Consider the following 27,018-nt stretch of genomic DNA (forward strand, 5'->3'; position numbering starts at 1 on the left):
TGACTAGAAGATAACTTAATTAACTGGGATAAGGGTATCCATCTAAACAATTCATGGAATCTATTATGCCTTCATACTCAAGGAATTTTTGTCATCAGTCTGTGTGACCTGGTGTACTCTAATGCCTACTTTAAAATTGCATACCACATAAGTGCATATAAAATGTAGACTGGCAATGGCAAGGAAAGTGTTTCTGAAGAAGAGAAATTTGTTAACATCGAGTATCAATTTAAGTGTCAGGAAGTCATTTCTCATTTCTGAAAGTCTTTGTATGGAGTGTAGCCATGTATGGAAGTGAAACATGGATGATAAATAGTTTGGACAAGAGGAGAATAGAAGCTTTCGAAATGTGGTGCTACAGAAGAATGCTGAAGATTAGATGGGTAGATCACATAACTAATGAGGAGGTACTGAATAGAATTGGAGAGAAGAGGAGTTTTTGGCACAACTTGACTAGAACAAGGGATCGGTTGGTAGGACATTTTTCTGAGGCATCAAGGGATCACCAATTTAGCACTGGGGGGGCAGTGTGGAGGGTAAAAATTGTAGAGGGAGACCAAGAGATGAATACACTAATCAGATTCAGAAGGATGTAGGCTGCAGTAGGTACTGGGAGATGAAGAAACTTGCACAGGATAGAGTAGCATGGAGAGCTGCACCAAACCAGTCTCAGGACTGTAGACCACGACGATGGCGACCACATAAGTTGCAATTGTTCCAGAGTTGCAGCTTCTACCAAGTAGTCCTGTCCTTGTTTATGTGTTATTCCTGTGACATTTCACCTTTTATGCAGTTCATGATAGCCACATAAGTTTATCTGTGTGTGATGCTGTTACATCATCTGTAATGTACATACCTTCAGTTTAAATGTACATCATCTTTGTGTCCCATGTGTCTCATGTCTCTAGGAGTTAACAGGTTGGGTCTGAAGTAACAATGAGAAATAGACAACTGCTCATCTTACCAACGACTGTAAGGTTTCCCTGTATAGATGCAGAATCTATTATGACTCAGTGGTATAGCTGATAATTAGCTGAGCATTAAATTCACTAGGAAAACTTTAAGAATCAGTTTCAGGCATGACCTGATGTAAACATTCCAGTTGTGATTGGCATTAAAGACAATACAAAATTCCCAGTTTCTTTAAATACTCATGTGTATAAAACATTTTCACCAGAAGTTATTTAAGCCATAGATGGAAAACTCTACTGATGGTTCATATAAAAATTGGTCATATGAATCTGTAAATTTCATTCTTAAATGAAGCAAACATGTACTGTTTTTTTACATAACATCTGCACCCAGCATGAGTTTTGATAACAATGACACTGTGGAAATAAATCAGAAAATTGTGCCCATGAAAAGTAATACTTAATTAGAACAATCAATCCTAGTTTCTTCTGTAGAGTTTGTTGAAATTTTGCCAATGGCTATAACAGATGGAAAGCAGTGAAGACTGCTTCATCCCTTAGAAGAAAGGAAGGAAGGAAAAATGATAAGACTTGAATAACCTGGTGACAGCAGAAGCATTGAAGCACAAGATGGGTAAACAAGAATGATAAAGGAAATTGGGCATATGCTACCAATGGAATCATTCCCGCATTCACCGTAAGTGATTCAGTCAATGGAAAGTCTAAATCAGAATTGCTAGATAGGGATTTGATCCCACACCTCATAAGTTTCAGTCCAGTTTCTTAACTCACTCACTCAGTCCCTCTGAAAAGTAGAGTAAGGTGAGTAGTTAATATTAAGAAACACTCCCTAAACAGTGTCAACCAATTCTTACTGTCAATTTGTGAATATTTTGTTCACACCTGCAGAAAAGAAGATGAACAAAAGTGTACAAAGTGGAACTAAGAGTAGCACAGTACAACTAACAAAATATAATGCAAGAAACCTTTAATAAAAGTTCTAAGTGTATCACCATTGGTGTGACTTTGAACCATGCAGCAAATGGAATGGTAGACTCTACAGAAACAGACAAACTTTTTTTCCGATGTCAGAAAGAGGTTAAGACTAAGATGTTTTAATGTCTATGGTTGCTTGTTCACTTCCTAATTGGCCATGGTTTACCCACAGTATATCTGTTCACAACATCTGTGTTATTAGTGATACTTCTATGTACAGAGATGTAAATAAGAAATTGTTAGTAGGAAATGAGGATCTTGGACCACAAACAAATGTTTATAAGCAAATATGTTTGCTGCAACTCTCCAGAGAGGCCTGAAAGACCTACAGATTAGCTACTACAACACAAAGCCATATGACCTCACAACAGGTAAATTTGATGTACAGATGGAAGGTGGAGATGATTCATTTTCAATCAACACAATAGAAACAGAAGATCTATTAAGACATAATTACATCCATGTGGAAGTGCCACAAATTTTGCCGGATGATGGTCCAATTGAACTTAAATAGTCTCAGAATTGATTGTGACAACAAACACATTTCTCGAACATGAATTTGCCTATGAATTCCAGAGAACAAAGTCTAATGACCATGGTAGTTCAGAGTGTGTTCAGGGATTATGAATGAACTGAAATCTAACACTAAATGTATTTCATTTGATAGTGTATTAGTGGTTATTATTTGCAGTAATAGAAAAGTAACAACTGTAGTTATAGTGCTAGTAGCAGCAGCAGAAGTAATAATAATAATGCTGGTAGATGTTGAGTAACGGAGAAATGTGTACTTTTCCTTTTTTCGCTACTCTTCTGACAGCACTGATACAGATCGCTGCAAGTTCCACTCCTATGCCGAGCTTTCTGTCTTTCAGTGAGACTTACAACCAACATCATCAATTATTTGTTTTATGCATTGTAATCTCTTTCTTCCCTTACAGTTTTTGCCCTCTATGGTCCTCTATAGTATCATGGAAGTTATTTCCTGATCTCTTAACACATGTCCTATCACCCTGAACCTTCATCTAGTTGGAATTATCCACATATTCCTTTCCTTGGTGATTTTAAGTAGAATTTCTTCATTTCTTATCTTATTGGTCCACTTAATTTTCTGCAACCTTATGTGAAACCACAACTGAAATGCTTGTCAAGTTTTCACACAGTAATGGTAATGCGACAATTAATTGCTTTTAGTAGGTAGTAATTTTTTAAAATCTTGTATTTGCCTTTTTATTAGCTCTCTCGGTCATGACATACTGCTTGTTGGCTTTTATCTTGAGCTCTCTGGCTGACTTTAGTTTACAGGTTTTTCTGACATTTCACCAGCATAAGTGGTTGGCACTGTCAAAGAATGCTGGTGACCACCAGCAGTGGATGCGGAATCTTTAACATCGTATAAAAGAATCTTTGATCAAATGTTGACTGAAGATCCTGAGACAAAAGTCAAGAGGCAATATCACAACAATTAGCCATAAAAGTCTGTACAATTTTTTGAGTCATTAACATTTAACAGAATATGGTTTTGTGTTCCCTTCCTATTTTTGTTTATGTAATTACCTTTGTTTTTTGTCTTATTGTAACTTCTCTCATATTAGACACTGAATCAACAGCTTTAATGTGAAATGGTGCATGTTTGTTTATTTATTTACTGGTATGCCTGTGCTAATGCCAAATTTTGTTTCAGATGATAATGTACTGTATTTATTACCAAAGGAGTATACAAGATAAATTATTTGTGCAACTACATTTGTTACTTAAATTTTGCTATCTTTAACTCCTAATACAAATCATCACTCAAAATGAAGATGAACTTTCATGTAACACGGGGCACTTCAGATTTAGACAATGACCCTCCTGCAAGAGGTATTCCAAACATTTGTACATTTACATAGGAAGAAATGAATACATAAATTTCACTGTGCATATTTTAAGCTTTCCTCTAAAACACCTGTTTAAGTTTGTACATTTTAGCCAGTGATGTACAGTGTATTGTATGCCTCTACTGCATAATTATTGTGTTTCACTATGAAAATAATTCTCCACAGCAACAGTTACATAATATAGAATAAAATTTTTCTAAATAGTGATTACTTCAGCTACCCTGGGGTGAATGAGGTCAGAAATTGTTACAGCAGCTATGAGGTGGGTATGAGATACCCAAAACTCTGATGATGAATTTTTGATACTATAATCATGTATTAAGTATTTTTTACTTGGAATATTAATAATGGTGCCTATTAAACAAGATGAGTAAGTAAAATACTATGTTTATGATATAAAATATTTTTTTAGGGGGAAATAATGAAGTGTCTATATTTTCTCAGAAAAAGTACAAGTTCCAGAAGTATATGAGTTTTTCATACAAAATTTGAACAAATTAAAGTTTCTTTGATTAATTAACATAATGATATTATCTTCTAATACCTTTTACACCTGAAGAATTGCTAATAACATTCTCTGAATGAATACGAACACTTTGCCTAGGTCAATCCTTCATCCATTTAGTACCATCTTTGGACTCATAAAAAATCCCACGTACTTCAGGTGACTGACTAGGAGCCAATAACACAGATTTTGGTTCTTCTGAATCATACAAAATACCCTCTTGCTCCGAATCACTTTCTTCACTTCCCTGAGAAACTTTGTGAATCTCTTCTTCGCTCTCGGAGTCACAGGAACTAGCATTTGAACAGTTTTCTAAAACTTCTTCTAGTAGTTCTTATTTTTTCATTTTCTTCATAAGACATCTTGAGAAATGTAAAATCTAAAAATAAATCAAAGAATACTATAAATAACTATATATCTCATAAACTTGCTGACAGCTCAAAAATACAACACCGAATATGAGGTCAGGTGTAACATACCCTAACCAACTTTGCACATGTGTATCTCCCTCTGAGGCTGGCACAACAATAAACTCAACACTGCATCTTGCCCCCCTCTCCCTTACCTCCAGCTACTGTGACAGCAAGATCTGTATAGCAACAATGACATTTAATAATCAGCACTTCAAAACACCTTGGGTATGTCATACCCAACCTCACTCACACTGGGTTAATCTAGGGGAAGAAGGTTCAAATGGTTCTGAGCACTATGGGACTCAACATCTGAGGTCATCAGTCCCCTAGAATGTAGAACTACTTAAACCTTACTAACCTAAGGACATCACACACATCCATGCCCAAGGCAGGATTCGAACCTGCGACCGTAGTGGTCACACCGTTCCAGACTGAAGCGCCTAGAACTGCTCGGCCACACCGGCTGGCAGGGAAGAAGGAACCAAAGAAATCATCCACTGCTTGTCAGGAGAAGTATAGTTGCTTGTACAAAGGTAGGAGAGAAGAGAGAGCCAAATCACAATACAATTTTAAAAAATAGGGATAAGAATTTTATGGTGAATGCAAACAAATTTTTCCATCATTCCAAGACATCTCTTGATGCAGATATTTTTATCTTCATAATACTGTAAATAATGTTCAACCCCTGTTTTGCACAGTCTCTTAGAATGACATTGTGATAAATCCAAAATACATACAGATGAGGAATGCCCAGCTGCATTCTTTGGCAGAGAGGTATTTAAATCTTTCCCCTGGTTGCACCATTTTTTCAGTTTTAAACCCAGTATTGCCTTCAATTATACTGTTATAAGACAAGTTCAGAATTACCTCTTGGGTGGCTATCAATTTTACCTCAAACTTTTGTCATGAGCAATTCATCACTGAACCAGAACAATAGCAAAGTTCAGAATTACCTCTTGGGTGGCTATCAATTTTACCTCAAACTTTTGTCATGAGCAATTCATCACTGAACCAGAACAATAGCAACCTCCTTAACAATTGTCTAGATTAATAGGCACAGTTTTTGATTATAATAAAGAGTAATTTTTTCTCAATGACTGTCTCCTGTATTGTAATGACTCTTAGTTCTGTTCAGCCACACTGAAACAGCTACAGCAAAAACATGTGAACTGTATGTACAGTGGAGAATGGTCCACAACACAGAAGAGAGATTCAGGTTTCACATTATCTGTAGTTAAATAAATGAATTTTATGAATACTTCTCACTGTGGTCATCATAGATTTCTGTTGGTGCAGCTGTCAGAGCCCATGTTTTCTGTGAACAGTTGTCTAGAGAGAAACAGTATGCACGCAACAAGACAGGAAGAAATAAGAAAAGACAGAGATTGTGGGTTGACACAAAAATAATATGGACAAGGCTATGGGATTCAGAGTGAATAACCGAGCGAGGTGGCACAGTGGTTAGCACACTGGACTCGCATTCGGGAAGACGACGGTTCAATCCCGTCTCCGGCCATCCTGATTTAGGTTTTCCGTGATTTCCCTAAATTGCTTCAGGCAAATGCCAGGATGGTTCCTTTGAAAGAGCACGGCCGATTTCCTTCCCCATCCTTCCCTCACCCGAGCTTGCGCTCCGTCTCTAATGACCTCGTTGTCGACGGGACGTTAAACACTAATCTCCTCCTCCTCCTCAGAGTGAATAATTAATTCAAGAAGGATAGTGAGATGTGAACCTAAAATAATAATATAATGAACATGGAGATCATCTAGTAATATGAAGCTTGAGAAGTGAAGCAGTTGAATAAGATGGGATAAGGGCTGGAGCAAGACACCTGAAAGTGGGCAGAGACAGACAGAAGAGAGATACTTGTTCAAATTGAGTCCAGAAGAGTTATATGACCAAAGAGTGTGTTGCTGAATAGTTATCACCTGTACATCTTGGAAAATCTATGTGTAAATGGTAAGAGCCATTTGATCCAAGTTGTGAAACAGCTCTCGATGTTGATCATATTCTGTGGAGCAATATGCTCTACAGCTAAGTGGTCTAACTTGCCCTTAACCAAAGTTTGAAGAAGGACTTTGATCCAAGGGGGCTTTTGGCACACAGTCATGACCATAAAGAATCACAAGCAGTGGTAACAATAGTATTCTTACACGACATCACAGATTTTATAGCTGACCGTACTTCTTATAGGCCTTAAGTGTCTTATAGGTCCCAAAAACTGGAAGTTTGTTTCAATTTGAATTACCAGACTCTGTGAAGGAGAATGTACTTAGAAAGCTTTAAAATTGAAATGAATCAAAAATTTCTTCATTCGATTGTTCAGCTAAAGCTTGGTGCAAAGCTACTGCATCTCAGTGTTTCTATATATACACTTATACCTTGTAAACCAGTGTGAAGTGCTGGCCAAAGGCTAGTCCCAGTTTTACCACATATTAGGGTTTCTTCCCATCCCATTCACATACTGAGGATGAGCATAATGATTGCTTAAATGCCTCTGTGCATACATTAGTCTAATTCTGGCTCTGTAACTCCTATGGGCACAATACTTAGGGATTTGTGGTAAATTTCTAGATTCTTCACTTAACACTGGTTCTTGAAACATGGAAAGTAAACTTTTATGTGGGACTTGGTATCTGTTTTCAGTTTATGCTGCCATACTTTGCACAAGTTCAATATTCCTCTTAGCGTTATTTGTTATAGGGCCCACAGACTTGAGCTGTATTCTGTCATGGATCATACAGCTGTTTTTTAAGCAGTTTTCTTTGTGGAATGATAGCATTTTCTCAGGTATCCTAACAGTACACTAGAGTCTGCTAGATGTGTGACCTATGACCAAGCCTATGCCACCACACTATATCACCACAAATTGTTAGACTCACAGTAACTGTTTGATATTGTAATCATAGAAAACAATAGTTCTTTTTGTTTTGTAAAATGAACAATTTAATGGCTTCCATGATGTCATGTAAGATCATTAGTTGGATTTCATGTGACCAATATTACAGAAACCCATGATGGTTTCCATGAAGGAGGTCATTCAGTTTGAAATACCTCATCACATTTAAACTCAAAATAATTTCTATATTTCTACAACATTTGGATGTCAATGAAAGTAGGTCATAGTTTCGTGGGTCACTTCTGCTAGACTTCTTGTAGGTGGGTGTGACCTGTGCTTTCATCCAGTTGTGTGTAGATTTTTGTTCAAAGCATCATCTGTATATTTGGTTAAAAGAGGGGTTAATTCAGCTGCAGATTCTAAATGGTATCTGATGGGAGTTCTATTGGGTCCTGGGGCTTTGTCTAGTTTGAGCTATTTCAATGGTTTCTCAGTGCCATTGACACTAATATCTACAGCACTCATCTTTGCAGCGGTACAAGAATTAAACTGGCACGGTACTCTTGTATCTTCCTTTGTAAAGAAACATTTGAGAACTGAGTTTAACGTAATGGGTTTTTCTTTGCTGCACTTAGTATCACTTCTACTGTCATCCATGAGTGTCTGGACACTGTCTTTGGTGTCACTGATAGCCTTAACATATGACCAGAATTTCTTTGGGTTTAGTGGATAATTTTTTTTTTTTTTTTTTTTTTTTTTAGAAGATTCTGCTATGGTAGTAATTGATGGCTTCACATATTGTTCTATTGACAGCCAAACACCTTTCATTTAGTATCTCTCTATATCCATTACTATGCTTTATGCTATACACATTGTGCTGTATATGTTTCTTTAGATATTTCTTTAAAGGCACTGTATACCATGAAGAGTCACTCTCACCATGAACTGTTCTACTAGGTACATATATGTAGCCAGTGTTTGGTCAACTATTCTTCTAAACTTGAGCCACTCTTCTTCTATATTCTTCTTCATGGAGCTGAAGGTTTCATGCTCCTTCTTGAAATATGGCACTAGAGCATCTTTATTTGGTTCACTAAATGCATAAATTTTTCTACTTCTTGTGTTTACCTTTAGTACTTTAGTAATTAGTTATTCCACAGTTATCTCATGGCCACTGATACCAGTTTCACTGTGAACATCCTCAAAGAAGTTAGGTTCATTTGCTGCCATTAGATGTACTTGTAATATATAAGGGTCAGTCAAATGGAAACGAGACAGATGGAAAGATAGTAATTAAACTTTTTTGTTATTTCAAAAGAAATCATGGTAATTTTTTATACAGTTATCCCACTGTGAGTTAAGATGGTCAGTGCCTTCATGGAAAAATGTTTGTGATTGCCTACAGAACCAGATTGTACCCTGCTGTGCTCCTCCCCATCCAAAGCAAATCGACAGCCACAAATGTCTTTTTCCGGGTCTCCAAAAATGTGGAAATGATATGGGGAGAGATGAGGACTGTATGGAGGATATGTAAGAGCTTCCCAGCAAAACTTTTGCAGCATAGTTGAAACAAACATGTTACCAAGGTTGTTTTGAGTGCATTGCAGAAATTTTGCTTTTGAAATAATAAACAGTTTACTTACCTAGCCGGCCGGTGTGGCCGTGCGGTTAAAGGCGCTTCAGTCTGGAACCGCGTGACCGCTACGGTCGCAGGTTCGAATCCTGCCTCGGGCATGGATGTGTGTGATGTCCTTAGGTTAGTTAGGTTTAATTAGTTCTAAGTTCTAGGCGACTGATGACCTCAGAAGTTAAGTCGCATAGTGCTCAGAGCCATTTGAACCATTTTACTTACCTGTTGTTGTATTCCTTTGGGATGAAATTGAGTTCTGTTGCAGAAAATTCAGATTAAAATACAGAGCCACTGGTATAAGTTTCAATATTATAATTGTTTACTTAACTTGATATAGTGATCCCACTGAATGTCCTGATATACATCCAGGTAATAACCTAGAGTATGTACAGGTATTGCTACTAATATCAAGTCCTACTAAAATTTTAGTCACTTTCTGATAACAAGCAGAGGCTTGAGTCAGTTACACTTGAACTTGCTGTCCGCCCCCGGTAGCTGAGTGGTCAGAGTGCCAATCCTAAGGGCCCCGGGTTTGATTTCTGGCTGAGTCGGAGATTTTCTCCACTCAGGGACTTGGTGTTGTGAAGTCCTAATCCCTGACCCCACTGATGTGCAAGTCGCCAAAGTGGCGTCAAATCAAAAGACTTATACCCGGTGAATGGTCTACCCGACGGAAGGCCCTAGTCACATGACATTTTTACTTGTACTTGCAACTCTGTCTCAACTAACCTGTCTTCAGATGTAGATCAAAGACTGAAGGCTCTGGAGACTTGAATACTGTAGCCAGAATGCTGTAGACCGAACACTGGAGGTGAACACCGATGTCTGAACACTGGAGACTCCATGCAGTGGCCTCTTGTCGACTTGGGGTGTGTTGCAGATACAAGGGAGGACATCCCTCAAGCAGCCAGCAGCTTGAGCAAGAGGTTGCTCATAGCTGCTTCTCACAGCAACCTGCATAACCACTATTGCCAACTTCGTATAGCGGAATATTGCTCCCTGCATGGCATCAATTGTTGCTGATACTACACTTTTTTCCATCCGTCTTGTTTTCATTTGACTGCATCTTATATTTCCATCATCTTTTCTAAGTAGTTTTCAGAGAAGACAATTAGTTTTGTTTCACAGGATATATTGCCATACCCATCAACTATGAAACTGTTATAATCTCATTTGATTGCCGGATGATTAAGATCTCCTCCAATAATGGTAATATAAGAGAGGAAAACATGAAAGTAGAGAACTAAGGTGTTCTCTGAGGTTTTTGGGCATGTTTGGGAGTGAGCAGTGGTCAACAGAAGGATTTAATTATGTTTTTTTGCCCGCCCATGACAGTTTTTCCCAAATGATTTCACACACACCATTTACTTCCACGTCAGTGAAAAATACAAGTATACATATATATTTTTATGACCACATTGGACAAGCTGGTCATCTTCTTCAATAAGTGCATATTTAATTCCTTTTGAACTGCCTAATATTTTTTCATTTCTTCTGAACTTTTCTATCTTTCCTCATGTGTAAAGGCCATTTTCAGTGTAATTTTATATAAAATGACTGATAATCTTGTTCAAAAAACTTTGAAATCAAGGTAATTAAATAAAAAAATAATGTTAGACCCTTTGGACTGTGTGTTGTGTCTTCATTTTTTATTTAAATCTATTTTCTCCTTTTTCAGTTTCTTGATATTTTCTGTTTTGTTTTGTAGATCATCTGGGCTTATTTCTAGTTCTTCCATACCCTCTCTAATATACATGATCCATCCTACATGTTATTTCAGATTCCAGAGTTTCTCTGAAATTTTGCTTGTTAATCTCGTTCCTGGTGGCCCCATGGCGTGGCCAAAAACAGAAACACTCTTTTTACATAAATATCTTTAACAGATGCCAGTTCCCTATACAGCATTTCATTTGGCAATGTCCTCCATTGTCCTTTTTAATTTATTTTACAGTATTTAATTATGTTCTAGCTTTTCTTCTCTCTACTTTTAGTCTTTTGTTGATTATGTTTGTCTGAGTGACTTTAAAACAGCTTCACTTGTGTGTGTTACCCTGACTGAACCACTGTCTTTCAGTATTTTAATTTGGTTTTGATTCATAGACTTCTTTATTGTATGTAGACCATGTTTGTTTTTGAGCCATTATCACCTTATTAGTTGAAACTTTCTGGCAGATTAAAACTGTGTGCCTGACCGAGACTCGAACTCGGGACCTTTGCCTTTTGCAGGCAAGTGCTAGAGCACTTGCCCGCAAAAGGCAAAGGTCCCGAGTTCGAGTCTCGGTCAGGCACACAGTTTTAATCTGCCAGAAAGTTTCATATCAGCGCACACTCTGCTGCAGAGTGAAAATCTCATTCTGGGAACATCCCCCAGGCTGTGGCTAAGCCATGTCTCTGCAATATCCTTTCTTTCAGGAGTGCTAGTTCTGCAAGTTTCGCAGGAGAGCTTCTGTAAAGTTTGGAAGGTAGGAGACGAGATACTGGCAGAAGTAAAGCTGTGAGTACCGGGCGTGAGTCGTGCTTCGGTAGCTCAGATGGTAGAGCACTTGCCCGCAAAAGGCAAAGGTCCCGAGTTCGAGTCTCGGTCGGGCACACAGTTTTAATCTGCCAGAAAGTTTCATATCAGCGCACACTCCGCTGGAGAGTGAAAATCTCATTCTGGAAACATCCCCCAGGCTGTGGCTAAGCCATGTCTCTGCAATATCCTTTCTTTCAGGAGTGCTAGTTCTGCAAGTTTCGCAGGAGAGCTTCTGTAAAGTTTGGAAGGTAGGAGACGAGATACTGGCAAAAGTAAAGCTGTGAGTACCGGGCGTGAGTCGTGCTTTGGTAGCTCAGATGGTAGAGCACTTGCCCGCAAAAGGCAAAGGTCCCGAGTTCGAGTCTCGGTCGGGCACACAGTTTTAATCTGCCAGGAAGTCTCATATCAGCGCACACTCCACTGCAGGGTGAAAATCTCATTCTGGACCTTACTAGTTACTTCTTGCCAAGCAGGTTTTTTTTCTTCCAAGCTGTATGTTACATTTTCTTCTAGGTATTTAAATTGTTTCAATATTTTTATTTTCCTGTTGTTTACTGTTATGATAGTTATTACTAATGTGTCTATTACCACCATCTCACACTTTTGAATAGTATCTGGCGTCCTGTTTTTGTGCTGTATTATGTAGACTTATTGTTTGATTTCTGGCTTCTTGTATGCTGTTAGCTAGCAACACTATATTGCATGCAAATTCTATGCAGAGTAAGTTTATTTATTCTTTCTTGGTTTATATGTGTATCTTCTGAGGATTTTCTTGTACCATTCTCTCATCAAGTGTTTGAGAGCACAGCTTAATAGTTGTTTCAGTCATAAACAGCTTAGACAGTTCTCCCAGTTCTCCTCTGAATTTTACTTTGGCTTTGGAGTTTGTAAAAGCTAATTTTATCATTTTTATTAATTTGGGATGAAGTCTGATTCTTTAATATGTCCAACACTGAAGATCTGTGGATACAATACAAGCTTTTTTGAAATATACTAAGGTTATGAATTGTGGTTTTTGTCTTTGTATACATCCATTACCAATTTTAAAGTGGTTATCCACAAGGGCAGCTTCTCCTTGATCTAAATCCTCCTTTGTAGACTCCTGGTTCATGTTCAAACTGATCTTTAAAGTGCTTGTACAGCGTTTTTTACAAGATCCAAGAGGGCAATTCCTTTGTAGTTGCCTCAATTTCTTTTTTCTCTTTTTTGTGTAACAGATTCATTATAGCTGCATTCCAAAGTTCTGGCAGTTCTTCTTTGTTCAAGATTGTCACAATGCAGTGGTGTAATGATATCTCAACTGCTTGTTTTTAGAGTTCAACAAATGTTTGATCTTCTCCACATGCTTTGTAACTCTTGAGCTGTCTTGCAGCTTTGTAAACTTCATCAATTTTTGGTGGGTTTATATTTTCTTGGGGTGCTCTCATTAATTTTTTTGTGTTTACTGGTTAGCAGTTTGTTAAGCATTTCTATTAAAATTTCTGTATTTCCTCTATGACTGTGGGTCACCTTATTAATCTTTATTTTTTAGAATTATTTCTCTCTCTCTCTCTCTCTCTCTCTCTCTCTCTTTTCTTTTTTCTTTTTCTTTTTTCTTTTAATGGCAGATCTTTGGAGTTGTCAGTTAACAATTTTGTAGAAATCCCATGGGTCTGTTTTATTGCTGTTTATTCCTCTCTCTCTCTCTCTCTCTCTCTCTCTCTCTCTCTCTCTCTCTCTCTCTCTCTCTCTCTCTCTCTCTCTCTCTCTCTCTTTTTTAATGGCATTTAACCCCCTTATAAGTTTTTGTAATATCTTTCTTTGATTTGTCAGTTTCTAGTGTGATTCATCTGTCATCTGTTTTTGTACTGCATTTTAACCAGGCTTGGTGTCCATGTTCCACTGTCTTATCACAGTCATTGTTCAATTGGTGGTGTTTTTTCCTTTTGTTTCTCGAGGCTACTCATCCAGCTATTGGTTTTAATTGTAGAATTTTTTCTGTAGATCATCTGTTGGTCTTATATTCCTAGTTCATTCTTTATATTCTTTTTTATTTATCAGTTTATGAGAGTCATAGGTACTCTCCTGTTTGGGTTGGGATTTTTCCCCTGTCAGTGGGAGGAATTTAATTTTTATTTTAATCAAGTAATAATCGATAACTGGAGCTGGTGTCTGACCCTCTCAGGACAGTAAGAATTTATTGCAGTTAGTAACATTATCACTCAAACCTAATTCCTATATAAACCTCCCAACTAAGGCAGCTAAATTTTCAGAAACAGCTATTGATAATATTTTCATAGAAAGGTATAATGAGCAAAACTGTATTACAAAACCAGTAGTAATTGCCTCTCAGACTATCACATTCAGTTCATTTTGTAAACTGTTAATACTGTTCAGGACATAAAATATACTAAATCTGAGTTCAAGAGAGTAGTCAGGAAGCCAAAAATCAATTATTCATTTAAAGACATAAACTTGAGTGATGTATATGGTGCTCATTGTGTGAATAAAAAATACAACACTTTTATAAATGATGTGCTTACATTATTTAAAACTGGTTCCCCCCCCCCCCCCCCCCCCCAAACTGTTCCAGATTAGATCAAAGTCTAGAAAGGAGCCATAGATTACCCAAGGAATAAAAGTATCTTGCAAAACAAAAACGAAACTATATCTGTCAGTTGGGGATAACTCTAATGTTGAAGCGATAACTCATTACAAGACATACTACAAAACACTGAAGAAAGTAATGCAGACATCAAAGCAAATGCATTACAAGAAAAAGGCAGTTACAACAGATAACGAAATAAAGACAGTATGAGATTTATAAATGTATGGTGTCTGTTTTTTCAGACATGTCTGAAAGAATAGACATAAATGTATATGTGGCTTGACAGCCAGAAGATCTCTTCAGTGTGAATGCAGTCTCTCTCCTGAGCTCTCGCCATAATCCAAAAAATGTTGGTGAGCAATGAGTATAATGGACAGGGCGTACTACATCAGTGGTGTATGATGAGATGGGAATTTGGACCAGACAAGAGTCACATTTGGATAGCGAAGGCACACAAGGCAACCATTAATGAGAAGTGCGAAATCTGGGTTCGAGTCCTGATCCAGCACAAATTATCACTTGCTGTCACTGAAATTATTTCAATGCCTAATTACAGCTGAGTCAGAAATTATTTCATTTCATTTCATCGTAATATAGGATATAGTGAAGGAGGAGACAGATATCACAAGAGATGAAGAGGAGCATGTATCATAATGAGTAAATGATATGTTGGTATCAGATGTGTGCAGTGTTGCAAAACTTATTAATAAGCCTTTCGTAACTTTTAATTAAAAAAAAAGGGTTGTCAGGTTCAGTAGATGCTGCCACAGAACATCTCAGGCCAATCATTACAAATAGTATCAGGAATATGAGTATGATGCTCATAACACTAGTAGAAGTAATGTCCATCATAAAATCCTTAAATTTAAAAAAAATTCTAGTAGTTATGATAAAATATTAACAAAGTTAATTAAAAAGAGTGCTTCTGACTTCATCAACATATTAAGCCATTTGTGTAACCAGCCATTTACCAGTGGAAAACTTCCTGATTGGTTGAAATATGCTGAATTTAAGAATTTGTTTAAGAAAGGACATAAAGAAATATCATCAAATTTCTGTCCCTTTTTACTAAAGCCAGTATTTAAAAAAGAAAAAAATGCAGACTGTAATGTAGACTTGTATGTAAAACTTAAGGATGAAAGTAACTGTTGCATAATGTATCCCTGCTAGGTACCACAATTGAATGAAATGTGGACCATATGTGGAAAAATTACTACAGTATAGCACAGAAGGTAGTTGAAAGAAATACATCTAGAGACAAACAGAAATGACACTATCACTCAAAGACCATCACCACGGATGCCTATGCATGCTCTGCAACATGTTCTCATGTTGACCACAATGTTGGTAAGGAGTTCTTGTGGTAGTGAGTTCCATTCCTGCACCCGTGCAGTTAACAACTGTTGAATGGTCGCTGGTGCATATGGACATGCTGCAACATGTCTCCCCAATGCAAGCCACATCAGCTTGATTGGATTTAAGTCAGGGTAACAGCCAGCCAAATCCATTCACCAAATATTGTCTTGCTCCAAGAGCTCTTCCACCTGTGGTGTTCGATGCAGTCGAGCAATGTCATTCATAAAAATTATGTAGGGCTGAATGCATTGCTGAAAACATACACTTGGGAAAACAGTACGGAACACTATAGTGTTGACTGGTGAATGTCTTGCAGTCAAAGATTTGGGGGTCAGTATGCCCATGCAACATTATACCTTCCCACACCATAACACCTAGACCACCAAAACAATCAAGTTCGACAGTTTTTTTTTTTTTGGTTTATTACATACCCTCGTACAGCAAGAATAGGAGGTAATTACTCTCCATATTGATGTTACATATGTAGTAGCAGACAGACACAACCATTTCACATACACTGCTGCCTGTTAGAATCACAACACAGTGAAGCACACGCAACAAATGTCAGATTGGCATGAAGTGTCCTAAATGCTTGGATATACAAGAGATTAGCATTTCAGTGCAAATGAAGTAGGTAGGACTAATGCCATCTACATTCTGCAGTTAAAGAAAGATGATGTAGCAGGTTTCTCCTACAGAAATCACATTTGAATATTGTTTGCGAGAAGATTTTGTTATTCTTCAAGAAAGAAGGTGAAATGACTACCAGCACATATTGAATTTTGACAGCAGCAGAATTGTATTCTATCAACACTGTGTTTTATTGTTCCATGATGTTGCTGCATGTGTTGGTCAGGATTCCACAAATGTCATGCAACTATGAAATTGACGGCTTCAGAAAAGATATGTGGTTTACAAAGCCATATAAGAGTGTACAGCCACGTCACATACCTTGATTCACGAAATGGGCTTGCTTGCTGCACACAGACAATACAAAAACATCTGGAGCACTACTGACTGTTAGCATGGTCAACCCTGTTGTGCCTTCCTTTGATAATATGGCAGAGAGAAGTGTGTCCACGGTGGTGCACCAAACAACAACACTGCACACAAGACTGGTTAGGAACAACGCCCAGTTCTATGCACAGCATCAAAATGAATATATCCTTGTGTGGAGGACCTGAGCAGAAAGAAACATTGTCAGATTGTATTTCTCACCATGAAAGTTGACAGTGGGTACAGAACACCATCATCTCTAGTTTTCATGAACAGTATTTTGGTCAGCAGCTGTTACATGCCTTACTTGCAAAGGTACCCTACCTTCAAAGCCTCTGTGATGTTATCTCCAACAAAATACTGCAATACCATATTTTGTCGTGCTGTTCTGACCTAACTCAATACAGACAGTGTTCAACTCCCCAGATCACTTACCCACTGAAAGCATCTGGTTGTGGATTGCTAAGAGATTAGCATGCCACCACATACCAGCCAATATGATTGCTGAACCCTTGCATAGAGCTGAAGCTACATGGTATGACAGACTTGAATCTGTCAACCAAACTAACCTGAACTTGATGCTCAGTCAGCTTAGAGCCAAGAGTGTACCCAGGATCATCTAATATATGGGGGCGAGGAGGGAGGTTAGTTTACTGTTAATGGCAAAATAGTTTGCAAATTTCATTATACTTGCTACTTGTCAGTATATAGTTTAGTGTTTCAAATGTTTTGAAACAAACATCTAGAGGTTAAACGTTATATCATGGATAACTACTTTTGTCAGAGACAAAATGCTCATCAAGATGATGAAATTTCACCATACTAGCATGGTCTACTAATCAGATGTGCTGTGTATGACATGTCCTAGTAAACTGATAGTGATATTCAATAAGAGAACCTTAATAGTGAATCTCTCTAAGCAGAGAAAGATATTTTTGAAGCAAATAAGGAACTGAAATTTTGCCAGACCTACCTCCTTTCATATGGAGCAGATGTCTGAATTATAGGCAACACACAAGACACACAGACGTTTCAGCATGCCTGCACCTTTCGTCTCTCAGGAGTGTAACAAATACAAAAGGGTGCCTAGTGTAGATGGGAAGCATCAGCAAACAGTTTATATCCAATAAAAGTTGTTCCCCGTGTAGCTGGAGTCAGCCCAAACAAATGTTGGCCATCATGTCTTTCACACAACACTCAACATCAACAGAAAGTGTTGGTTTGTTTCCCATTACTAAAGAAACTTTCTTTTAATCGGAATTTTACGTTCTCATTCAACTGAGCAGTCCCAGATTAGTCTAGTGCAATATTCGTTTAACTGATACGAATTAACAGTAATATTAAAACTCGATGAAAGACAATTACTCCAGCAGCGACTCTCATGTCGCCCTGTTCTGTGCTGATTTCTACCGCCATGCAGCAGCACTACTCAGTCACTACTTGAGTCCTGATTATTCTTCGTGTTTCACTGTTCCTGTTAATACATATCACTAACACAAATATCGCACTACACTAATTAGGACCCACTGTATGAAATGGGTACGTCAAATTTTGCCTTAAAATCACTATGTTTGTAAAGGAAAACAAACTGACTCTCTTCATCGTCCCTAGACGTCGCATGAAAGACATGATGAGCAATATTTATTTGGGCTGACATCAGCTACACACAGCAGAAACGAAACTGCAAATATTTGCCACATCAAAAGAGAAAATGCATCTGACAACTCTCATAATGTACATCCAGGAAAGTTCATGTTGTGAATGACGTCAGTGAATGCTGCTATTAATTCAGGCCAAACATCCACAGTAGCAGGAAAGTGTCTCTCTGCTACAGTTATTAAAAGGTAGCTATTGCATACTAGGAATAATCAACACCTGTCTGACAGGATGGCATTATGACGTAAATGTGGCAACACAATAACAAATAATATTTATTGAGGGTATGATGGCTATTCAGAAAGTAAGGCCCGATCGATTGCACAGTGGAAACCACAGTGAAAATTTGATGAAGCTTTGCATAGATGTGTTGGACAGTTATCTACTATGAACATCGATTGCACCACGTCACTCTTTTCAATACTGATCGCACAGTGAGCGCGTAATGACGCCTGGAAAACGGTCTGTCCCGCCAAGTATGAGTGCCTGTCAGAGATTTCGCCTGATTTCACGCAACCCACACAACGTATCCATCATACATTTCCTTCTTCATGACAATCCTCGCCGCACACTGCATGGGCAATGAGGTGGCTCCTGCAGCGTTTTCGATGGTATGTGTTTCGTCACCCACCATACAGCCCAGAATTGACTCCCTCGGAGTTCCCTCTCTGCTCACATGAACTGCTGGATATGAAGACAACCTTTTAGCACAGACAACAAACTACAGATCTATGTAGAGAATTGGTATCAAGCACAGGCGGCTGCCTTCTGTGATGAGGTTATCGGAAAGTTGGTACAATGCTATGACAAATGTCCCAGTCAGACCAGAGATGTAGAAATTGTAGTTGGAAGGTGTGGCTAACTGTTGCAAATAGAACATTTTTCATTTTCGCTATGATTTTCATTTCGCGACCGATCGGACCTTACTTGCCAAACAGTCCTCGTAACACGTAACTTTGGTTCAGTTTCGTGTGTAATACTTGATGTTCCAAACTCAGTAAAGTGAAATCTAAATAAATTTGCTGTTTCTTGGCAGTCAATTATACTGTCACTGTAACTGAATGTAATACTGCAGACACTCTGTTCATGGTACTAGTTCTGGGTCGGATGTAGTCGTCAGAGTACACTGAGCTGACTGCAGGCACTGAACTTAACTGTCTAGCTGGTGGTTTGTAACTGTGTGAATGGCAGTGGCACGTCATGTTTTGGTGTCTGTGGACGGAAGAATTTCCATGTTTGCCAGTGAAAGGTGGAAGTAACGTAGTTCACGGCTAACAGTGCTCCCTGTGACAGCTCTCCAGACTGTTGGCGTACTTATCTGATGTGCTGAAGAAACTGGCGCAGAAGCAGTAAGAGGTCTAGTTTTGTGAGCACCGTCTGGAGGCTACTGCATGGCTTTAGAAAGCATCGCTCATGCGAAACCCATCTTGTTCTTTTCTCACATGATATACTGCAAACTGTGGATGAAGGGCAACAGGTAGATTCCATATTTCTAGATTTTCGAAAAGCATTAGACACGGTACCCCTCTGCAGACTTAACGAAGGTACGTGCCTCCGTAATAGGTTCCCAAGTATGTGACTATGTGACTGCCTCGAAGACATCTTAAGTAGGCCTAATAGAAACCAATATGTTGTCCCCGATGGCAAGTGTCATTTGAGACAGGAGTAACATCAGGAGTGCCCTATGGAAGTGTGATAAGACCGTTTCTATTTTCTATATACATAAATGATCTGGCAGACAGGGTGGGCAGCAATCTGCGGGTGCTCGCTGATGGTGCTGTGGTGTACAGGAAGGAGTCGTAGATAAGTAACTGTAGGTTGATACAAGATGACCTAGACAAAATTTCTAGCAGGTGTGATGAATGGCAGCGGGTGTTAATATATAAAAATGTAAGTTAATGTGGATTAGTAGGAAAAACAAATGCGTAGTGTTCGGACACAGCATTAGTAGTGTCCTGCTTGAGACCGCCACGTCATTTAGAAATCTAAGCGTATCAGTGCGAAGCGATATGAAATGGAATGAACATGTGAGAATTGTGGTAGGGAATTCGAATGGTCGACTTCGGTTTATTGGGAGAGTTTTGGGAGGGTGTGGTTCATTTGTAAAGGAGACCCCTTATAGGACGCTACTGCGACCAATTCCTGAGTATTCGTCGAGTATTTGGGATCCGCACCAGGTCGGATTGGAAGAAGACATCGAAACAAATCAGAGGCGAGCTGCTAGAGTTGTTACTGGTAGGTTCGATCAGCATGCAAGTGTTATGGATGTGCTTTGGGGGCTCAAGTGGGAATCCCTGGAGGGAAGAAGACACTCACTTCGAAGAACACTACTGAAGGGGATTAGAGAACCGGCATTCAAAGCTAATTGCAGAACGATCCTACTGCCGCCAATATACATTTCGCATTGGGGGCACGAAGATAACATACGAGAAATTAGGGCTCATATGGAGGCATATAGATAGACGTTCCTCCCTCGTTCTGCCTGCGAATGGAACAAGAAAGGGAGCGACTAGTTGTGGTAAAGGGCACCCTCCGCAACGCACCCTACGGTGGCTTGCGGAATATGTATGAAGATGTGGATGTAGTGTAGGTGTAGATGTAGAATCTGGGTCAGAGAACAGTGTCCCAGAGCACAAATAAACACAGAAAAGGATAAGAAATACAGTACTAACTTGAGTGTAGCAGATATTGAAAGTGACCACTATTCATCTTTTGGCACTTTTAGGCCCTGGTCAGCAAGTTGCTGAAGGCGGATCGAAGCTGGACTGCTCGAATTACTGCAGTCTCATCCAAAATGTTCTGCTGCAGTTCTTGAAGACTGTAAGGGCTGTTGCGATACACCTTAGAGCTGAGGGCTCCCCACACAAAATAATCGCAGACTGACAGATCAGGAGTCCGGAACCGCACTGCTTCAGTCTGGAACCGCGCGACCGCTACGGTCGCAGGTTCGAATCCTCCCTCGGGCATGGATGTGTGTGATGTCCTTAGGCTAGTTAGGTTTAAGTAGTTCTAAGTCCAGGGGACTGATGACCTCAGATGTTAAGTCCCATAGAGGTTAGTAGAGGTTAGAGCCATTTGAACCATTTTTGACAGATCAAGTCAGCTGGGTTGCCAGCTACGGCCGCGACCAGACTGGCTTCTGCCAATAACTCCATCGGGCGTGAAATTCTGTAAATGTGCTCCAAGTTTCGGCCGGCTGTATGTGCAGTTGCTCCATCCTGTTGGAAGTAACTGCGCGTCACGAGGTATGGCTATATGGATAGATTCACGTCCAACCGTATCCACTTGTCCATACCATTTTATTTGTCCCATTCTGTACAATACTGTGCACGGAAACAAATGTAAAACTTCGTTATTTTCAATCCTTTCTGCTGTTGCAATTGTAATTGACAGCAGTGTGTTTGTCCAGAGTACTACTTACTTACTTTACTTTACATGCAGCAAGGGCCTTATCGACCATACGCCTGCTCTATGAGCCCCTTCCACTTCTACCTGTCCAATGCGCTGTTTGCCCAGTTGCTGTTGCTGTTCATCCTCATTGTGTCCTCAAGAATGTTATGCCGCCATCCGATTCTGGGTCTCCCTCTTCTTCTCGTTCCTTCTATTGTTCTGCTGAATGCCATTCTAGGTAGTCTATTCTCTGTCATTCTTGCTATATGGCCTGCCCAATTCAATCTTCTCCTCTTGAGCACTTCGACAATGTTACGGTGTTTGTACAGCCCTCTTAATTTTTCATTTCTTCTTATTCTCCATTCCATGTTATTTTCGTCGTATACAGGTCCAAAAATTTTCCTTACTGCTTTTCTTTCGAATATTAACAGTACAGAGTACTAAGATTCTTTCTATTCAAAGTATCAGTTTTCAGAGTTTCGTTATTTTTCCTTTTTTGTGTAAATCGGTGTGCTACTGCTCTTTGTGAAAGCAGTGAAGTCTAAACTGTCGGTGTTTCACGTCTGGCGCTGACGTACCGCCAACCAGCGTCCGGGTGAGGTGGAAGAGGAAGAAACACGAGGTGCAGGAAGACGGCTGGGCCCGGGAGGGAAAGCGTGGACAGTACGGTGCGGCTTCTCCTCCCTGCCCCCACCACGAGTCTCGGTGGAGCAGAGCAACGGTCCGTTGGCGGTCGCTGGCGTGCGGGCCGCCAGTCCAGTGTATGCCGTGCAGGCGCCATGCGGGCCGGGCTCGCACGTGTGTGAGTGCGCGAGCGCAGGATGCGACGTCTGACGCTGCCGCTGCCGCTGCTGCTGGCGCTGGCCGCTGCCGGGCTAGGTCAGTCGTTCGTTTATATCTGCTCCTGGGCGTCTCTTCAGACGTCGCCGCCCTCGTTCCACTTTCTGCCAATTGGTGACCATTATAGGACTGCGACACTTTTGTCTAGTGTTGTGCTGGACGTGCTTCGATATACGGAGTGGGTGTGTTTTGGGTTAAGCATCAGTCGTCGTATCATCTCGTACACCTGTGTTGGGGACTCACGGTTCGGTTGGGCGAGCGATGCAGATCTACCTTGAGAAAACAGCAACATAACCGTGACAAATTTTGTCGATTAGCGTAACAATTACTCGTTATATTAACTGCCAACATACAGTCCACAGCAAAACTTCATCGCCAAGGCTTCGGAATGTTTCTGATTTAATGCATATGCACTGTCAAAAAGCGACGAATGTCGTATCAACAAAATTGACATCGCAGTTGAATTCCCTCAGTATCGAGCTGAAGCCCGATGATGAAATCGCGCCTCTAATTGCACGTTTGTAATTGATTAAAAGAGGCCTTTTTTAAATAAATTTGTCGCTTGACGTTACCTTTCCTTCTCGTTTGTACCATGTTGACAAGGAAATCCACACTAACTTGCGCAAAAATTAATTTAAAAAAGATCATGTTGTACGCAGGTGCTACGGTTACGGTAAATTGTGATTATACATTAACGGTAAAACAGTTGTTTTGTTACGAATCACTGGTGCTTTGTGCTTTACAGCATTGTTTCGATGCTACTCCTTGTCACCGGCTGGTAGATTTGGCAATTCACTTCCACGAACATGTGTTGCCTGACGACGGTATATATGTATATGGAACAAAGTTCCAGATTAAATAACCGCTACAATAGGTATTCCAAAGATTTGTGGTCATATCTTCTCTTACCCATAAAAGACTTTTAACGCAGGCCGTGATCTCGATCATCAGCGTTACTAATCACTATTAAAACACCAAGTAATGTCGTTTTATTGGTTTCTCTTTAAGTTGTACACGGGGGTGTTCCCTGCGAGAGGCTGGAGGAAGCAGCTACATCCCTCCCCTCCTCCCCCCAATTTCCCTCCTAGAATTTTTTCTCACATATCGAACAGTCCCATCCTACCCCTCCTCACTGACATACGTTTTAATTCAGTACGGTGTTAATTTGAAGAGAGCCACAACAGATTTTGACTATAGTAGCAAATGTACCTAGTGCCATTTGTTGTGAGATCTCAAAACTATTTCGTAACTCCTCTTTGAGACTAACATAAAGTACCAGCTTCCCCACTCCCCATCCACCCCTACCCATAGCTCAGGTTGTGAGTACACTCTTGATAGTAAGCATCCTTATAACGTAAACTGGTGACTAATGACTGGGGTGTTCAAACCAACTTACTGGAGTACATCTGCAAACTTTCACAGAATATTAAGCCTCGAAATCTTGTAATATTTCTGTGACACAAAGCGTCACAGCGTTTTGTGCTCACGGACGTTGGTGGCATGTCGAGCCATATCGCTGAATATAAATTTATTACAAAAAACCGCAGTACAATTTTTCGTAAAGTCATCTCATTCCTGTAGTTACTTTCTTCAGTTTGAGTGTACATATAGCTATATTGAGCACCATAAGCTCATCCAAGCGAACCCAGTTCACCGTCGGTTGGTGGAGAGGAGTCGCCAAAATTCCAACAGAACAGGTAGCTAGTAACAGTGAGCCACAGTCGGTCTGTAGTTGTTTTTCTTTATTGCTCCAATAAGGCACAAGATTTCCTCTTCCATTGTTCAGGATGCTGTTATCTTTTATTCAAATGCAATGCGATTATTCCTTTTAGAATTAGAAAATTAATAAATGATTATCTCGTTGACAACTCAAATTCAGTTTCTTTCTATTCCACAGCCCATTTTGTTTTATACTATGCATAATGCGGTGCGACTCTTTATTTCTTTCTCTCAGAAATTGTATTTTCCGAAACTATGTTTACGGATAAGTTCTAGGAATGTTTTAGTTTCGAATTTGCGAGAATAACGCCTTACATTAAAAGTCCTTAACAATGCAGATTGATTAGGCCATTAATTCTTCAGTCTGTTGAACAACGTCATCATCATAGCCCTTTTTAAGGATTAGGCTACTGTGTGTTCCGAACTGACATCTTTTCTGAGATCTTCCAGTATCTCTTTTCCTGTTCAGATTATAATTCAGACTCTTCTGGAGGATTCTATGACCCGATATTCTCAAGCGTTGTTGTCTCCAGTTATCAGAATCATTCATTTTAAAAATATTTCATTATGTTATGTCTCTTCTCGTGTAGTCTTTTTCCCACCTGTTAAACAACACACTGCATAAATATTTGAAAGACAGATGGTTCCTTGGCTTTCGTAAAATTAAAGTCGGTCTACACAGAAATGCATTTGACAGGACGGAGGGTCGCGTGTGTTCTCAAATTTTGCCTCTGTTAATTAAACTGTTCCAATTTCTTGCCTTTTGAATAATACTTAGAATTCGATCAAAGCGCAAGATATGAGTTTCGTAAAGGAAAGCACCAAGTGCGAATCGAAATGATAAGCGCGATGATGACGTGCATCCTCTTTCTTAAGAAATTTCTTTTATATCAAAGCGTCAACGTGAGGTTAGTGTGTCGACCACGCGCGTGTGTTCGTCGTTGTCCAGGCCCGTTGACTTGCATCCTGCTGTCCTTGAGCAGCCGTGTTGCTATCATAGGAAATGCACTCAGGTACAAGCTGTCTGGGCAGAAGCTGTTGCGACTGAGCCGATGAGTACAAATTACAGAAAACATTATGAAATCTCCTCCATTTTCCGGCTTCTTATTACAGATTTGTACGTTTCGGGAAATATCATTTAGTTTATTATTACTGTTTTTCCTCTGTTAGACTTATGTAGCGAAGTTGCTATAGAAAGAGTGCTGATTCATATTTGACATGGTCAGAGAGGTGATTCAAAGAGGTATTTTATGCAGAATCAAGGCATTGTTTCCGTAAAGAAAGTCTAAGAAAATTCAAGTGACATAGGTCATATCACCAGACAACGACAATAATTTGATGCTGATGTCTTTTGCGCTCTGTATCCACAGATCTTTTTCCGCTGTGTGACTTCGACTGTTAGAGTATAGTTTTCCATAAGTTTACCTGTATCTGTAGGACTTAGTGGTTGGAAGCTCAAGCATGTCACGTTCGTTAACTTTTTCAGCGACTCCTCTCTACCATTAACTGTGGACAATTACACAAAAAGCTGTCCATGCCATTACCGGAAACTATTTCTACCATCGAAGATAGCCACTTATCCTGCTAATTTATCTGAATTGAGGGTAGATGGAGCTGTAGCCTCATATACCTTCATATGCGACGAGGCGTGCAAAGAGGACCTTCGCGCTCCAGGAGACGCCTTAATGAAGACATGCTCGTTTCGCGTCCGCAACAGGCTTCAATATTTTTGTTCGGATCTAGCAGCGATTAATGACGACATAACTTGTAAGATCGAACTTTCACTGGAATGATAACTGTTTTATATTAAAGAAGCTATTCAAATGGTTCAAATGGCTCTAAGCACTGTGGGACTTAACATCTGAGGTCATCAGTCCCCTAGACCTAGAACTACTTAAACCTAACTAACCTAAGGACATCACACACATCCATGCCAGAGGCAGGATTCGAACCTGCGACCGTAGCAGCCACGTGGCTCTGGACTGAAGCGCCTAGAACCGCTCGACCACAGCGGCCGGCCAAAGAAGCTATCACATCCCAGGTTAGGAGAGACCAAGTCACCTATATGGTCTCAAAAATAAGCTTTCGTTTCCCATCCGATGACGACTCTGGCTTTGTCGATCTTCGGAATTTTTTCTCAACGGAGCCTAATGTCAATTATGACATACGTGTCTTTACTGCATTTTCGTCGTGGAGGCGAAGTGATAACTTGAAAGTAGCGAGAGTTTGGGAAGTTGCCGTTTTGACGCCGTACGTAGCACTACATCCTAAATTGCTTCAGGACGACGTGGCTTCCTCTATTAATTCCTTGGTTTTTAGAAAAAACCTGATAAACCAGAGAGCTGATAATCCAACTGTGGAAGGACCTGTCTTCTGTGCCACCTAGCGGGAGACTTTCTTTCTCTGATATCATCCATCTGGCCTTAAAGGTTATTTTTTTATACGTTTTAATGCTACACCGACAGCAGAGTTGAGGACAGAGAGAAAGCTCACTCTTTCTCTCTCCCTTCCCTCCCCTGCTCTCCTCTATTCCCTCGTCTCTCCCCGCGAGAGAGAGCATCCTGCGTGGACTACATAAAAGGAAGAATCAGCCATGTTCTTCATGAATGAATGATTGTAGTATTTGCGTCAGGTTCACTTATTAATCTTAAAATTGTTCAAATGGCTCTAAGCACTATGGGACTTAACTGCTGAGGTCATCAGTCCCCTAGAACTTACAACTACTTATTCCTAACTAACCTAAGGACGTCACAAACATCCATGCCCGAGGCAGGATTCGAACCTGCG

The 27,018-nt window shown here is 39.7% G+C and overlaps 1 protein-coding gene across 2 annotated transcripts in view; it reads left to right on the forward strand.

Annotated features, from left to right (window-relative positions):
* The first annotated feature begins 22,426 nt into the window (after window positions 1-22,426).
* Window positions 22,427-27,018, forward strand: part of LOC126469985 (mucin-6-like) — a 283,915-nt gene continuing 279,323 nt past the window's right edge. For both annotated transcript variants that reach the window (XM_050097429.1, XM_050097430.1), the window contains exon 1: window positions 22,427-22,551. In XM_050097429.1, coding sequence (XP_049953386.1) covers window positions 22,494-22,551 — 58 coding nt within the window. In that variant the 5' untranslated portion in view covers window positions 22,427-22,493. The remainder of the gene's footprint in view (window positions 22,552-27,018) is intronic.

Source organism: Schistocerca serialis, chromosome 3 (genome assembly GCF_023864345.2).
Source record: "Schistocerca serialis cubense isolate TAMUIC-IGC-003099 chromosome 3, iqSchSeri2.2, whole genome shotgun sequence".
Taxonomy (NCBI): Eukaryota; Metazoa; Arthropoda; class Insecta; order Orthoptera; family Acrididae; genus Schistocerca; species Schistocerca serialis.